This window comes from Heteronotia binoei, chromosome 20, assembly GCF_032191835.1.
Source record: "Heteronotia binoei isolate CCM8104 ecotype False Entrance Well chromosome 20, APGP_CSIRO_Hbin_v1, whole genome shotgun sequence".
Classification (NCBI taxonomy): domain Eukaryota; kingdom Metazoa; phylum Chordata; class Lepidosauria; order Squamata; family Gekkonidae; genus Heteronotia; species Heteronotia binoei.
The window spans coordinates 13,568,416-13,585,313 of NC_083242.1; the positions used below are offsets into that span (position 1 = coordinate 13,568,416).

General features: G+C 49.1%; 1 protein-coding gene across 4 annotated transcripts in view; it reads left to right on the forward strand.

The window, feature by feature from the left end:
* RAB11FIP3 (RAB11 family interacting protein 3) overlaps window positions 1-16,898 on the forward strand; it is a 148,188-nt gene that overhangs the window by 74,694 nt on the left and 56,596 nt on the right. For all 4 annotated transcript variants that reach the window (XM_060260824.1, XM_060260825.1, XM_060260823.1 and 1 more), the window contains exon 3: window positions 3,639-3,739. In XM_060260824.1, coding sequence (XP_060116807.1) covers window positions 3,639-3,739 — 101 coding nt within the window. The remainder of the gene's footprint in view (window positions 1-3,638; window positions 3,740-16,898) is intronic.

A 16,898-nucleotide genomic window follows, 5' to 3' on the forward strand; every position in this document is an offset into this window, starting at 1 on the left:
TCAGAAGGATGGAAGGCTGAGTCAACCGTGAGTTGGCTATCTGAACCCAGCTTCCGCCGGGATCAAACTCAGGTCGTGAGCAGAGAGCTCGGACTGCCCCCATACATGCTTCTTAATGCCTGAGAAAAAAGGGAAAGGGAAACAATGACTGTTAGTGTTACCCCATCGTATCGTGGGCTGGCATGGGTACCCTGACGTGGGTAGCCCAGGCTAGCCCGATCTCATCAAATCTTGGAAGCTAAGCAGGGTCAGCCCTGGTTAGTACTTGTATGGCAGGCTCCCAGAGAATACCAGGGTCATGGCACTGAGGCAGGCAATGGCAAGCCACCTCTGTTCCTTTCTTGCCTCATAAACAGTGTTCCTCTGAGGTAGCGTGAGCTAGCTCACAGATTTTTGGTCTCCAACCCACAGATTTTTGTCTGAGCTAAGGAAAAATGGCTCCAGGGCAAATGAATTGATGCAGCAGCTCACAACTTTTAATGCCAGTAGCTCACAAAGTGGAATTTTTGCTCGCAAGACTCCACGGCTTAGGGGGAACATTGCTTGTAAACCCTACAGGAGTGCCAGAAGTGAGCTGTAAACTGACGGGGCTCCCACCGGCCTCCTCTTGTGCAGAGCATTTGAATGAAGAATGCTAATTTTTGCACCCAGTCATGCGGCTCATTGCTGCACCTGAATTGCTGCGTTTGCCCTAAAGCCAGAAAAAAAAATCACAGCATGGTGTTTGGTGTAGTGGTGAAGTGTGCAGACTCTTATCTGGGAGAACCGGGTTTGATTCCCCACTCTTCCACTTGCAGCTGCTGGAATGGCCTTGGGTCAGTCATAGCTCTGGCAGAGGTTGTCCTTGAAAGGGCAGCTGCTGGGAGAGCCCTCTCAGCCCCACCCACCTCACAGGGTGTCTGCTGTGGGGGGAGAAGATATAGGAGACTGTAAGTGGCTCTGAGTCTCTGATTCAGAGAGAAGGGCGGGATATAAATCTGCAGTCGTCGTCGTCTTCCTTGTTTGTAGGGGGAAAGTACAAACTTGAGTTTGGTCTCGGGTTTGCCTGCAAAGGGGTGGGGTGGGGGATGTACCTGAGGCTCATTCGCCCACTGCTTTTTGAACTCTGCTGTTCTCAGTCAGGATTTCACATCTGTCTAAAGCAGTGGTCCCCAACCTTTTTGGCACCAGGGACCGGTTTTGTGGAAGACAATTTTTCTACAGACCAGGGAGGGGGGAACGATGATGGCTTTGGGATGATACAATTGTGCACTTTATTTTGGTGTGGTGGTTAAGTGTGAGGCCTCTTATCTGAGAGAACTGGGGTTGATTCCCCACTCTTCCACTTGCAGCTGCTGGAATGGCCTTGGGTCAGCCATAGCTCTCTTGCAGAGCACAGGGTGTCTGTTGTGGGGGAGGAAAATAAAAGAGATTGTGAGAGATTGGAGTGGAGGGCAGGATATAAATCCAATGTCTTATTATTATTACTGCATTGTAATATATAATGAAATAATTCTACAACTCACGGCCCGGTTGCTAACAGACCAGGGACCGGTACTGGTCCACAGACCGGGGGTTGGGGACCCCTGGCCTAAAGAACCCAGAGCAAAAGGCACTTAGCGGTGAGACGTAAGATCAGCAGCTTTAAATTGCCTGCCAGAGTCCCGCTTGTGTGTTTAAATGAATGCATTTTTGCAGCAGAGCTTGCAGTGCTGTGCTACTGAATTAGAGCTTGTTTTCAGCATCGCTTACGAGAGAGCTGTTGGCAGTCATGCATCCTGGTGAGAAGACGCCCCATTTGTCAGACTGCCATGTGCTAGGCTTCACCCGTAGAGAGCCGATCCTGATAGGATGGGTTTTCCCCTCTGCCGGGGGAAAATGACATGAGTGAAAAGAGCAAAATTGGCTTTCCTGGAATTATCCCCTGTCTCTCCTTGGTGCGGAAACCCAATTGACTATTGAAGAGATTTGTTGCTCAAGTGAGGGGAAAATAGCAGTGGGCAGCCCATAAATAAATTTGACAGGCAGGGGGAACAGAAACGCTTTAGCAAATTCTTTGAGATGGAGCTTGCTTGCAAAAATCCAAATGACTTTCCCCATTTTTTCAGTGGTGCCTGTTGCTGGCTATTAGGTGTCGATAGTGTTACCATTCCCCCACCCCTGCCCTCCAAAGAGCTCCATTGCTGCCTGATGTGCCCGGCACGATGACATCACCTGGAAGTGATGTCATTGCACGCGGCACATTGTGCTGGGGACACCCTAGCATTTGGGTATAAAACTCTATGGTGCCATTGAATTTTTACCCAAACACTAGAGTGTCCCCTGTACAACGTACCTGGCACGATGATGTCACTTTCAGGTGATGTCATTGTGCCAGGCACACTGTGCATGTGTGAAAACATCTCCCACCTGCAGCCAGGTAAGACCTGGCAACCCTAGATGTGTGTGTGGGGCAATGTTCCCTCTAAACTGCAGAGTCTTGTGAGCAAAAATTCTACATTTGTGAGCTACTGGCATGAAAGTTGCATACGTTAGTATGCACTGGGGTCATCCTTCCTGAACTAAAAGAAAAATCTGTGAGTTGGAGGCTAAAAATCTGTGAGCTATCTCACACTAACTCAGCTTAGAGGCAACACTGGGAGGGGGGTAGTTAATAGCACTGGTCAACAATAATACTCTTAGCTTAGGAGTCAAAAATTCTAGCCCAATTGTCAGTTAATTCATCCTTAATAGGATATTTATTTATTGATTGATTGATTGGCGAACTGGACGTTATCTTAGATGCTAAATAAGATGTTCTCCAATATTATATATGCCATAGTACTTTATGCATAGTAGAATTTTGTTATATGTGGGATTAATCTATTTGGTACTACTTCATCCAACAAAGTTCTGTATAACTTGGAATTTTTAAAATAAACTTACATTTAAAAAAATAATAATGTTTCTTTTAAAATTTCATAGCAAGATTTTGCTGGTGGAGTGGGATGGTAGAAATGCTAGTAAGAGAAAGTGGCTCGTCCAGCCGCCCCAGACAGCTTGGGGTTGCTTTCAGTTCCGTTTAGACCCTGATTATATGCAGCAGTGACAGCCGCCCAGGTTCCTTGCATTTGGGCATTGCAGCGAATCCGGCTACACCAGAACCGGGATGCTTTTCATTTGTGCTTGGTGCTTTGGGAGAGGGAGGAAGCATGAGGACAGCAGGCTGATCACAGTTCACGCCTGTCAACTGTGCAAAGCGTGACATCTGAATGGAGCCTTTAGGGGTACGTAAGCCTCAGGTCTTCCTGAGTGTTGCTGTCGTGGGTATGCCCTCTGAGCCGGGTAGTTTTTCTGGATGTCAGGAGCGTGTGGAGTGCTCCAGTTCCCTTCTGACGCAGGGATGCGGCAGGGTTCTCCGTCCCCGGCAGAGGCTTCCTGGAAGGAGGCCAGGCAGAGCTGCAGATCCATTCAAGGGAGAGAGAATCGGTGGGAAGCCTTTTTGGAGCAGGCAGAACTCTTTCCCATCCTCCCCTCCCCTTATGCTTCTCGACGACTCGCTTTCCATTACCTTGCTTGGGGGTTACCAGAGGAGACTAGCTCCAATGCACAAATGATCCGGAAGGCCTTCCTCTCCTGTAACGCAGCTGTGTTCTTCTCCTCTTCCTCTTTTCTTGCAGCGGACCCCGACAGCCAGCTGTGCACCATGGGCTACATGCCGGAGGAGGAGGAGTCGCCGTCCGCCTGTCCCGACGAATTCGATGACTTTGTCACCTTTGAGGTAGGGAGACGCAAAGACTCCCTCTTCTGCTTCTTTTGTGTGTGTGTGCATCTGCTTGTTTGCATACATTCCTGTTTGTGAGCCTTTTCCCTCCGTGCGTGTTCTTCACTGTTTTTTATGCCCTTGATGCCTGATATGCAGTTGATGCAAAGATATAACGCTGTGTGACCTGAAGGGAGGGGGGAGAAACGCTGCAAGAGAAGAATTTGGGGAGGAGCCACGGATTACTGGTAGAGCTTCTGCTTGGCATGTAGATCGTGCCAGGGTCTCCAGCTAAACAGATCTGGCAATAGGCGATGCGAAAGACCCACAGAAAACCGTGGAGAGGTTCTGCCATTTAGTGTAGACAATTACTGACGTTGATGGACCAATAGTTTGATTCAGTTAGAACTGATAAAAGGAAGTACTTCTTCACCCAAAGGGTGATTAACATGTGAAATTCACTGCCACAGGAGGTGGTGGCGGCTACAAGCATAGACAGCTTCAAGAGGGGATTGGATAAGCATATGAAGCAGAGGTCTACCAGTGGCTATTAGCCGCAGTGTATTGTTGGAACTTTCTCTCTGGGGCAGTGATGTTCTGTATTCTTGGTGCTTGGGGGGTCACAGTGGGAGGTCTTCTAGTGTCCTGGCCCCACCGGTGGACCTCCTGATGGCACTTGGGATTTTTTGGTCACTGTGTGACACAGAGTGTTGGACTGGATGGGCCACTGGCCTGATCCAACATGGCTTCTCTTATGTTCTTCTGTTCAAGTGTGCTTGTGAGGTCCATCGATCAGAGGAAGAGCCTCTGCTTTGCATGCAGAAGGTCACAGGATCAATCCCCGGCATCTCCAGTGAAAAAGGACGTGAGCGATCTTTACCTGGAATCCTGGAGAGCCGCTGCCAGTCTGAGTAGACAAAACCGTCCTCGATGGACCAAGGGTTTGATTCAGTAGAAGGTGGCTTCCTGGCCGTTCTTCCTGTTTGTCCAACTTGTAGGGCTGTGATTTGTGCAATGGAGAAGAGAAATGGAATTTGGAGGGGGGGGGGCTGTCCCGGTCAAAACAGTGGGGCTGCAGAATTCGACAGCATCCCCAGTTGGAAACAAATGCGTGCCCCCCCCTTCGCTCGTGGTTTGAACCTTGTCTGTCTTTTGGTGTGAGTTGAGGGTGCCCTGACCGAGGCAGCGTGATGTGGGATGAGAATGCTGGACCTGGTTTTGAGGGACTTGAGTTCAAGTTATTAGTGCTGTGATGATGACTCTAGAGCAGGGGTGGCCAACGGTAGCTCTCCAGATGTTTTTTGCCTACAACTCCCATCAGCCCCAGCCATTGGCCATGCTGGCTGGGGCTGATGGGAGTTGTAGGCAAAAAACGTCTGGAGAGCTACTGTTGGCCACCCCTGCTCTAGAGCCACGTGATCTAACCCTGGGGCCAGATGGCTTCTCCACATAAGCGGTTGTGGTGTAGGGGCATTAGAGACACAGCTACAGTTGAAACATCGTGCGAGGAGGTGGAAGTTTTACATAATCGGTTTTTAGGCAGCAGGAAGGTGCACGGCATCGTTCACAGTGCAGCAAGGCAGGGGTGGCCAAACTTGCTTAACATATGAGCCACATAGAATAAACGTCAGATGCTTGAGAGCTGCAAAACATGAACGTCAGATCTTTGAGAGCTGGAGGGAGGGAAGGAAGGAAGGCGAATAGATGGGGGGGGCAGGAGGAGGGAAGGAGAGGTGGAAAGAAAGCAGCTTTTAACTTTAAATGCATTCTCCAAGCTGCTGGCTTTCTTGGCTTGGAGAAGCGATTTAAAGAGAGAAATGCCTTTTCCAAGCCGGCTGACAGGACACTGGGGGCTTTGAGAGCCACACAATATGTGTGAAAGACCCACGTGGGACTCCTGAGCCGCAGTTTGGCCACCCCTGCAGTGAGGCCATGGGAACAGAGAAGTGAAACGATTCCACCAAAAACCGGCAAGGCTTGTACCCCTGGCCTGGCTGGCCTAGGCTAGCCTGATTGCAGAAGCTAAGCAGGGTTGGCCCCAGTTAGGATCCAGATGGGAGACTGCCAAGGAAGGCCAGGGCCACTGCAGAAAGGCAGGCAGGGGCCACTACACAGAAGCAGGCAGCAGCAAGCCACCTTTGTTCATTTCACCTTGAAAACCCTACAGGGTCACCATCAGTTGGCTGGGACTCGATGGCAACGTCACTGCCACCTAACTCTTGTCAGCCCCAGCCCAGCCTGCAACCTTCCTCCAACTTTTTTGGGAATATTTTTTGTATTTTTGTGTGTGTGTGCTTGCCTGAGAGTCAGTTCGGTGTAGAAGTTACATACCGGGACTCCTGTCTGGGAGAACCGGGTTTGATTCCCCACTCCTCCTCCACACGTGGCTGCTAGTGTGACCTTGAGTCAGTTCTCGCAGAGCTGTTCCTCTCAAGAACAGTTTCTGTCAGAGCTCTCTCAGCCCCACCTACCTCACAGGGTGTCTGTTGTGGGGAGAGGGAGGGAAAGGAGGTTGTTAAGCCGCTCTGAGACTCCTTTGGGTAGTGAAGGGCAGGGTATAAATACAATCTCTTCTCTTCTCTCTTATCTTCATGGTGACTTCCGGCGACCCCTACTGGGCATGGAGGACATTAAAGAGAAGTAGCTTGATACAGCCTGCCCCTGCCTCTCACCCCTGGTATTCCTTGGAGGTCACCTATCCAAATACATGCCATGGTCAGCCTTCCAAGATCGGGCTTTCCTGGGCTATCCAGGTCAGGGCACCTTCCTTCAGCTTTGAGTGGGAAGGAGCAGGCCTCTACGATCTTAACACCACTGGCAGCCCCTAAGATGAGCATCAGTGTTACCCCCTGCTCCTCCCCCCAAAACCCCCTAAATAAGATAGAATCTTGATGGGCTAGTTTTCTTCTTGCGGGAACTTTGTTCTTATAGGGTGCTTTTAAAGATGGTATCGCCTTGCTTGTGGTGCAGCCCTTTCTAGCACCTGTAAGGATTCTATCCACCTTATTTGTGGCTTGCAAGGGTGAAGGCCAGGGCGAAAATTTGAAGTTTGCTGGAATGTCCTTTGGTGACTTCATGTCTCTCTTCTGGCAAGCTGTCAGCCTGTTGAAGTAGCCTGATTCATATGTTCATGAAGAAGAACTTGGGTGGGAGCTTGTGGGGTGTAGTAGTTAATGTTGGTCTAGAATGGCGGTGGCCAAATTGCAGCTTGGGAGCCACATGTGGTTCTTTCACACATATTGTGTGGTTCTCAAAGCCCCCCCCCCCATTGGCTGGCTTGGAGAAGGCATCTATCTCTTTAAATCGCTTCTCCAAGCCAAACCAACCAGCAGCTTGGAGAATGCATTTAAAGTTAAAGTTGCTTTCTTTCTACCTCTATCTCCCTCCTCCCCTGCCTGCCTTCCTTACTGTCTGCCTGCCTGCCTGCTCTCAAACATCTGATGGTTATTCTATGTGGCTGCTAAGAACTGTCCAACACCAGTGGCAGCCACTGAGAGCTAGTTTGGTGTAGTGGTTAAGTGCATGGGCTCTTATCTGGGAAAACCGGGTTTGATTCCCCACTCCTCTCCATATGTACCTGCTGATGTGACCTTGAGTCAGCCACAAGTTCTCATAGAGCTGTTCTTCTCAAGAGTTTCTGTCAGAGCTCTCTCAGCCCCACCTACCTCAGAGGGTGTCTGTTGTGGAGAGGGGAGGGGAAGGGAAAGGAGATTGTAAGTTGCTCTGAGACTTCTTTGGGTAGTGAAGGGCGTGTATAAATCTGATCTCTTCTCTTCTTATGTTAAGCAAGTGTGGCTACCCTGGACTAGAATCTGGCAGGCTCGGGTTCAAATCCTCTCTCTGCTGTGGAAACTCCCCAGGTGACCTGGGGCCAGCCCCTCTCTTGCCTAAGCTACAGGGAAGATAAAATGGAGGAGGGGAAAAGATCTAGCCAGCCTGTCTGGCTCCTCACTGGAGAGAGATGAGGTATAAATATACAAATATACATATATAAAAATTGTGCAGATTAAGAGGTGTCCGTTTTGGGATGGTGGGAGAAACCACATTTTCAGGTGTGTCAAACTCATGTGTTATGAGGGCTGGATCTGACATAAATGAGACCTTGTTGGGCCGGGCTATATGTGTACCTATTTAAGATTAGGTAGCAGAGATATAAACTTTATAAAGGACACAAACACCATTAAATATATAAATTAAAAAAAACTTAAAACATGCTTAAAATGTTAGCGCTTGCTGGTCTGAAAGGTGCTTTCTTTGTATTTTTCCCATGGGATCCAGGGAACTGGGCAAAGGAAGCTCTGGCTCTTTCTCTCCCTCCCCAGGGGACCAGGAGAGGGAGGAGCTCAGCCAATAGAAGGAAGAGAGGCTTGGCTCAGTAGCTCTGCTGTGCAATTGAGAGAGCCTGGCAAAGCAAACTATTATGCAGAAGGAAGCAAGATATAGGGAGAAGGAAGCAGTTGGCAGCCACTTGCTCAGGGGCCTGATAGGAGCTCTTCGGCCTCAGAGGCCTGATTGACACCCCTAGTCTAGATGTTGGAAGAGATGGTGTGGGCTTCTGGTCTGGGGTGTGCGAACATTACTGAATGTTCTTTCTCCCACTAATCAAACTGTTGCGCCTGTGTCTTTGCTGAAGGTCAGAATGCGGTTGTTTCCCCAGGTGCCTAAGTCAATATTGCTTTGCAAGTGAAAAGCCTGGCCCTCGCTTGCCTGCCCTCTACCCCAGAGGGCTATTTTTACACCTCCCTTCCTCTCCTTAAGATTAGCCTCCTAGCAGAGACCTTCCTGTTGCTTTTGCTGCCAGTCTCCAGGCGGAAGTTTTGGAAGAAGAGAATCCAAATCCCCCTTTCCCCAATGATGGGGAAAAGAGAATACAATTGCCCATTGAAAGCCTATGGAGTATAGACCAGGGGTGGCCAAACTGCAGCTTGGGAACCACATGCGGCTCTTTCACACATACTGTTTGGCTCTTGAAGCCCCCACTGCTGCATCAGCTGGCTTAGAGAAGGCATCCATCTCTTTAAATCACTTCTCCAAGCCAAGCTGGCCAGCAGCTTGAAGAGTACTTTTAAAGTTAAAGTTGCTTTCTTTCCACATCTCCCGCCTTCCCCTCCCTCCCTCCCTTCCTTCCTTCCTTCCTTCCTGAGGCTTTCAAACATCAATGTTCATGTCTTACGACTCTCAAACATCTGATGGTTGTTCTGTGTGGCTCTTACGTTAAGCAAGTTCAACCACCCCTGGCATAGATTCAGGCGTTGGTCTGAATTAGCAGAACAAAGTTTGAATCTTAAGACAAAGTTTTATTCAGTGTATGAGCTTTCGTGTGCATGCACGTTTCCTCGGATACGCTGGAATGGAATTCGCTTGTCCATACATATAAGGCGGAGGTTGGCAATAATTTAGCCTGCGATATAATGAAGATATTTTTCAGATTCAGGAATAGCAAGCTTAGTTTATGGATACCAGTTAACAATATGAAGATGTTTTAACAGATGTCAAGACCAAACAAGAATATTTGCTTCTCTGTGCCCAGCCCCCCCGCCTTCCCGGAATAAATCTAAACAAATAGTGACCATGTAGACTCAGCTTATTGTTCTTATCCTGAATCTGATAAAATATCTTTATTATGTTGCATCCTAATTTACTGCCCACCCTTTGCCTGTATGTAAGGACTGGTAAATTTCATTGCATGCGAGGAAGTCTTTGTGCACATGAAAGCTCATACCTTGAATAAAAATGTGTTGGTCTTAAAGGTGCCGCTGGACTCATATTGAGCACGACAGCAAAATCTACTGCCTCCTTCAGGTTGTCTCACTGAGCCAGTTTGGTGTAGTGGTTAAGTACGTGGACTCTTACCTGGGAGAACCGAGTTTGATTCCCCACGCCTCCACATGCACCTGCTGGAATGGCCTTGGGTCAGTCATAATTCTCTCAGAGCTGTTCTGCTCAAGAGCAGTTCTCTCAGAGCTCTCTCAGCCCAACCTACTTAACAATGTTGTGGGGAGGGGAAGGGAAAAGAGATTGTAAGCCGCTCTGAGACTCCTTCGGGTAGTGAAGGGCAGGGTATAAAACCAATATCCTCCTCCTTCGTCCCCTTGCCCTTTGGATGCATATTAGGAATGATGGTAGCCCCCAGTGTTTGTGGATTAAAATACATGCAGGTGAGCTAGTCCTCGTGACATGAATGCTTCCAGAGAGCCAGTTTGGTGTAGTGGTGAAGTGCGCAGACTCTTATTTGGGAGAACCGGGTTTGATTCCCCACTCCTCCACCTGCAGCTGCTGGAATGGCCTTGGGTCAGCCGTAGTTCTTGTAGGAGTTGTCCTTGAAAGGGCAGCTGTTGTGAGACCTCTCTCAGCCCCACCCACCTCACAGAGTGTCTGTGTGGGGGAAGGGAAGGGTGTTTGTTGTGCGTAGGGGAAGGCTGAGTCAACCTTGAGCCGGCTACCAGTTTGGGGTAGTGGTTAAGTGTGCGGACTCTCATCTGGGAGAACAGGGTTTGATTCTCCACTTTGTAAGATTATAAGCCGCTCTGAGATTCAGAGTATAAGGCGGGATATAAAGCCAATATCTTCTTCTTCTTCCATTCTTACAAGTAATGTGCCTGTTAATAAGGCACCTTTGGGGCCCTCCGTGCCCTCTCCTTCTGTCTTTTGGACTAGACTTCGCCTTCTCTGCTCAAGAGCAATAAACCAGGGGTCTTTTTGCATTGCTGTCACCACCCTCTGCGGACCAGCTGATCTGCTCTCTACCTGTCAGATGAAGCGGTTTAGGAAGGGCCCAGAGATGGACTGGCAAAATGTCTTTCCTCCTTGGGACAGCAGTGCTGAGACTTGGACGCCAGTCTGAAATTCAACAGATGAGTGTTTGAACCAGCGTGCAGGAAAATTAGCGATGGGAACGCATGAAGACAGGAGGGCTGGTTTGGAGGAAGGCGAACAGTTTTGAGATGGGTTGTATTTAGGTACTGATGAGATCCCGCTCTGCTGTGGAAGGGGCAGAGAGCGGAAAGCTCATGGCATTATAAAGATCACGTCCAATTCACTGATCCTGAACTCCCTGGTACCTTTAGCACTAGAAGAAGATGACATTGGATTTATATCCTGCCCTCCACTCTGAATTTCAGAGTGGCTCACAATATCCTCTATCTTCCTTCCCCACAACAGACACCCTGTGAGGTGGGTGGGGCTGAGAGGGCTCTCATAGCAGCTGCCCTTTCAAGGACAACTCCTGCAAGAGCTATGGCTGACCCAAGGCCATTCCAGCAGGTGCATGTGGAGGAGTGGGGAATCAAACCCGGTTGACTCAGCCTTCCATCCTTCTGAGGTTGGTAAAAGGAGCACCCAGCTTGCTGAGGGTAAAGTGTAGATGTCCAGGGAAGGCAATGGCAAACCACCCTATGACAAAAAGTCTGCTGTGAAAACATTGTGATGTGACATCACCCCATGGGTTGGTAACGACTCGGTGCTTGCACAGAGGGCTGCCTTTACCTCTAGCGCTGGCAGCTAGAATAGCTAAGGGTTCTCCTGTGTCTCATTTATCCCCTCTTCCAGAACTGAGGAAAACATAGATTTTAGCATGTGGTATTAATCCACAATAGCAAAGCATTTTACTGGAGCGTCTATGTATTTATTCCCCAGCAATACGGAGCTGCAGGTTGAAAGGAGATCGACGGCTGATCCAGATTCGAGTTTTTGGTACAGTTCTGCTCCCAGGAGCTTTTCACACAGAGAGGTTTGCAAAGGCTGGCTCCGTCAACTGCTGTTAGCCACAGTAGCTAAGTGAAGCTTCCATGTTCGGGGCAGTATATCTGAGGGCCGTGCCTTTTTATTTAAAAAAAAAAAATCTATATCCCACTTTTCTTACTTGATGTCTTGAGGAGATGTACCTCTGGAAACAGAATGCTGGACTGTATAAATCAGGGGTGGCCAAACTGTGGGTCGGAAGCCACATGTGGCTCTTTCACACGTATTGTGCTGCTCTTGAAGTCGCCCCGTAGCTGGCTTGGAGAAGGTATTTGTGTCTTTAGATCACTTCTCCAAGCCAAGCCACCCAGAAGCTTGGAGAATGCATTTAAAGTTAAAGTTGCTTTCTTTCCACCTCTCCCTCCCTCCCCATCTGTTTGCCTCCCTCCCCATCTTGCGGTTCTGAAGCATCTGACGTTCATGTCTTGCAGCTCTCAAACACCTGATGTTTATTCTGTGTGGCTCTTGCGTTAAGCACGTTTGACCACCCTTGGTATAAACTGATTCGGTAAGACAATCTGGATGTACTTGGCTAGGGTTGGCAGCGTGGGCATCATCTCACGTATGTATTTAACTGGAGATTAGCCAAGGAAGTGAGTAAATGAGCTTTAATCGTGGAGTGAAAATGGTCTTGCTGAGCAGTTGAAGGTCTTGCACGGTTGTCTTCTGCCAGCCCAAACTTGGTTGCTCTGGGCCCTGGGTGCTGGTGTGGTTCTGCCTTGGAAATCGGAGGGCTTGAGGTGGCCTCTGGAGTGATTTCCAATCCCTGCCCCGGTTTTGCCCCCTCGTACCCACTTCCCAGCCCCGCTATGGTGTTCTGCATGCCTACTCAGCTAGGCAAATTTGGGTTTAAATTACAAGTGGGAAGCTACTGGCTGGATATTAGGGGGGAAAGTGTGTGTGTGTGTTTTACAGTGCTTTACAATAGGTTCAGGTGCCTAGGGAGGTGGTGAACTCTCCCTTACTAGTAGTCTTCAAATAGTGGCTGGACAAATACTGGTCAAGGATGCTCTAGACCAGGGGTGACCAAACTTGCTTATCATAAGAACCACATAGAATAAACATCAGATGTCTGAGAGCTGCAAGCAGGGCCGGTTCTCGCACTAGGCAAAGTAGGCAGTTGCCTAGGGCGCTGGGAGGTTGGGGGCGGAAAATTCGGCTCCCCACCTCCTCCTGGTGCCCCAAGCAAGCACCTAGTTTGCCTGCCTCCCCGCCTGCCACTGCCCCTCCCTTCCCTTAGCCTCTGCACCATGCCTCCCCCCCCCGCTGCACCTCCTCCTCCTCCTCCCCTTCCCCACATGTCAATCGCAATGCCGGAACCAGCTCTAACGTCACGTTCCGGCGATCTAAAGCCCCCCCTCCCCCCGCCACCGGCGATGACTCACTCGGTGTGTAAAACCCATCCAAGAAGTGGGAAGGGGAGGAGTCAACGACAGCAAGGACGCCTGTTCAGGATGCCGGTCCGCCAGACAGAGTGCAAGCAAAGCCCCGCAGTTTGTTTTTACCCGCCGAGTGAGTCATTGCTGGCAGAGGGGGGGCTTTAGATTACCGGAACGCAGCATTAGAGCCGGTTCCAGCATCGCAATTGACATGTGGGGAAGGGAGGGAGGGGGCGCGGAGCGGCAGGGAAGGAGCCGCGGGAGGCGCTTGGGGGGGGGCGCCAGGCAGCAAGTCTGCCTAGGGTGCCCCAGGGCATCAGGCTGGCCCTGGCTGCAAGACATGAACATCAGATGTTTGAGGACAGGCAGGCAGGCAGGAAAATAGATGAGGAGGGAGAGGTGGAAAGAAAGCAACTTTAACTGAATTCTCCAAGCTGCTATCTGGCTTGGCTTGGAGGTGTGATTTAAAGAGACAGATGTCTTCTCTAAGCTGGCCAGTGGGGTGGTGGGGACTTTGAGAGCCACACAATGTGTGTGGAAGAGTCACAAGTGGCTCCTGAGCCATAGTTTGGCCACCCCTGTTCTAGGCCGATCCTGCATTAGAATCAGAATAATAGAATCATAGAGTTGGAAGGGACCTCCAGGGTCATCTAGTCCAACCTCCTGCACAATGCAGGAAACTCACAAACACTTCTCCCTAAATTCACAGGATCTTCATTGCTGTCAGATGGCCATCTAGGCTCTGTTGAAAAACCTCCAAGGAAGGAGAACCCATCACCTCCCGAGGAAGCTTGTTCCACTGAGGAATTGTTCTAACGGTCAGGAAGTTCTTCCTAATGTTGAGCTGGAAACTCTTTTGATTTAATTTCAGTCCATTGAGCAGGGGGTTGGACTTGATGGCCTTTATGGCCCTTTCCAGCTCAGTGATTCTAAAAGATCAGCGGAATTGCATTTCATAGCAGCGAAACTGACCTGTGTGTGCATGTTTGTTGCTTCTGATATGCATCAGCCGGGGAGATCTCGAGATGGTAAAAACAGAACTATCCCATACATTAATGGTGTGTGTTTTCCCATGTGGAAAGTAACACATGGGAAACTATATAGTGCTGCCCTTAGTTGCTCTTGGAATTGATTTTTATAGGTCCATAAAGAAGACACATCAGGCGTGGCTCGGTTAGAGCCGGCACTCTGGAGTCTCAGGGAAACTGCCGAGTTTGTTTTGGAGGGGAAGCTTGCATGACCCGGCTTGGCTTTCTTTTACAGCTGGTAAACTGGTAGCCGTCAGACTGCAGGTGGGTTCCAGTCACGAGACTACCGGATTTACTCAAAAGGAGGATGGCCCTGGAATGTGAGGCAGCCTCTTTTAAAAACGTTGTACACAAAATATAAATAAATGACCGAACTTGTAACTTATCTGGAATAGAGATCCAGGCGGGCAGCTGTGTTGGTCTGAAGCAGAACAAAGTCTGAGTCCAGTGGCACTTTTAAGACCAAAAAGTTTATTTGTTATTGAATAAACTTCTAAAAAAAAATTATACACACACACTCGGCTTTTTTGAGCAGGAACGCACATGAACGCAGTTCCAGCTGGCTTGGCATCAGGGGGTGTGGCCTAATATGCAAATGAGCCCCTGCTAGGCTTTTCCCACAAAAAAAGCCCTGTGTGAAACAATGGTGATGACGGAAGATGTGGCCTAATATGCAAATTAGTTCCTGTTGGGCTTTTTCTACAAAAAAGCCGTGTGGGATACAGAATAAAGAAAAGGGGTGAGGGCAAGAGAGAGAAAAATAAAATTATAAGAACACAATGCAGAGGGAAGTTTTACAGATGTTAAGGACAATCCTTGATTTAAAAGTATAAAGAGGGGGAGAAAAGTATGACATGGTAGTGTAGGAAACCACAGGCTACTTGAAACATTTTACCATTTTCTCATAATACATTTTCATTTTGTCCGGCCTTATCAATCATACAATACATTGGATAAACTTTTGTTTTATTCAATTTACTATACTGAACTCATTTTGTCTGTGAATGTAAGATGTCCCTGTTTTCTTTGAGTAAATACTGTTACATTCTTCCTTAAAGAAAGCCAGTTTAGTGTAGTGGTGAAGTGTGCAGACTCTTATCTGGGAGAACTGGGTTTGATTCCCCACTCCTCCACTTGCAGCTGCTGGAATGGCCTTGGGTCAGCCATAGCTCTCATGGAGCTGTCCTTGAAAGGGCAACTTCTGGGAGAGCTCTCAGCCCTACCCACCTCACAGGGTGTCTGTTGTGGGGGAAGAAGATAAAGAAGATTGTGAGCCGCTCTGAGACTCTCATTCAGATAGAAGGGAGGGATATAAATTGACGATCGTCTTCTTCTCTTTCTCCTTCTCCTCCTCCTCCTTCCAGTTTGGAGAGCAAGTTTGGTGTAGTGGTTAAGTGTGCGGACTCTTACCTGGGAGAACTGGGTTTGATTCCCCACTCCTCCACTTGCAGCTGCTGGAATGGCCTTGGGTCAACTCTTGTAGGAGTTGTCCTTGAAAGGGCAGCTGCTGTGAGAGCCCTCTCAGCCCCACCCACCTCACAGGGTGTCTGTTGTGGGGGAGGAAGGTAAAGGAGACTGTGAGCCGCTCTGAGACTCTTCAGAGTGGAGGGCAGGATATAAATCCAATATCTTCTTCTTCCTGCCCCCAAACCCAGTGTACAGAATTCTCCTCTCTGCTAGTTTGTCTAAGCTTAGCTTTCTGGCCAGTGTGCTTGGTGTTCAGCATGCAGGGTCATTGGGTTTTTTAGTTGGAAGACTATCCGATCATGTCAGACCACACCTGCTCTTAGGACTAGTGCAGTTCAAGCAGAATAAAGAATGAGGCCTCTGTGTATGTGTGTGTGTGTGTGTGTTTGTGCTGGGGGGGCAGGGAGCGCAGAATCACTCATTGCCGTTCAGCATCTGCAAATGATTACTTGAAGACTCTGCCCGTGGGCTCAGAGGACGTGAGGAATGTCAGGCAGCCGAGGCTGCCCTTAACCTGTTGACCTCTTACATTTGGACTGGGCGTCAAGAGGCGGATTGGTGTGTAACTGGGAGTTGGGTGGCTTTTGGGGTTCCTGTGCATTAGGAAGAAGAAGACTGTAGATGTATACAGCACTTAAAATACACATTCATTAGCTCAAGCCTGGGATTGCAACAGCTGAGTGCCTTCTGCCACAAGAGAGAAATCTGTAGCCACCGATCTCTTTCCCCAGCGTCCAGTGTTGTTGGCTTTTTTACATTACCCAGGTAATTTACCTGGTTTGCATTGGTTAGGACTGTGAATGATGACCCCCCCCCTCCCCTTCCATCCAGAGGAAGGCAAAAAAACCCTCCAGGATCCTGGAGCCAATCTGGCCTAAAGGAAAATTCCTTCCCGACCCCAAAGCAGTGATCGGCATTACCCTGGGGGCGTGTAAGAAACGGCCTCAGGGGCTGAGGGCTGGGTCAGCTCTTCCTGCCCTGCAGTGAGCCAGTACTTTCAGGGGGTCTACTAATTCTTCACAAGCATCATTTGGAAACTTTTTTTTTTCCGAAGAGCGGGACAAAAATGTACCAGATTTGAAGCTAGCAGCCCCCTTCCTTCTTCACCTTGCAGCAGCGACTGTTAAGAGGTATACTACCCTTGATCCTGGAGGCTCCATTGAGCTGGCGTGGCTTTTTGAGTATGTCTAGGCATGAATTTGTCTCTTCTCTGTAAAGCTCTTTAAGCTTGCAACCTGTATCTCAGGATAGCAAATTCCCTGCCCGTGTTTCGTCATTGAAGAGACCTTTCTGTCTGTCAGTCCTCAGCCTCCTGCCAAACTTTTGTGTGTTTTTCCCCCCTCCAGTGTTCTACATGAAAGGGCAGGGTGGGGGAGCCCGTGAGCCAAGCTGGGGTTTAAACCGTGTTTTGCCAGCTCTCTCCCTCCTCTCTCAAAAGCAAAGAGAGCTTTGCATTCAGTGTGAGTCGAGCCATCCTGCTGAAAAAAAATTTGGGGTGGTGGTGGGGGGGAAGAGTTGGATTAGCTCACATAGGTTATCTGGGGAGTTTGGGAACAAAAGGAA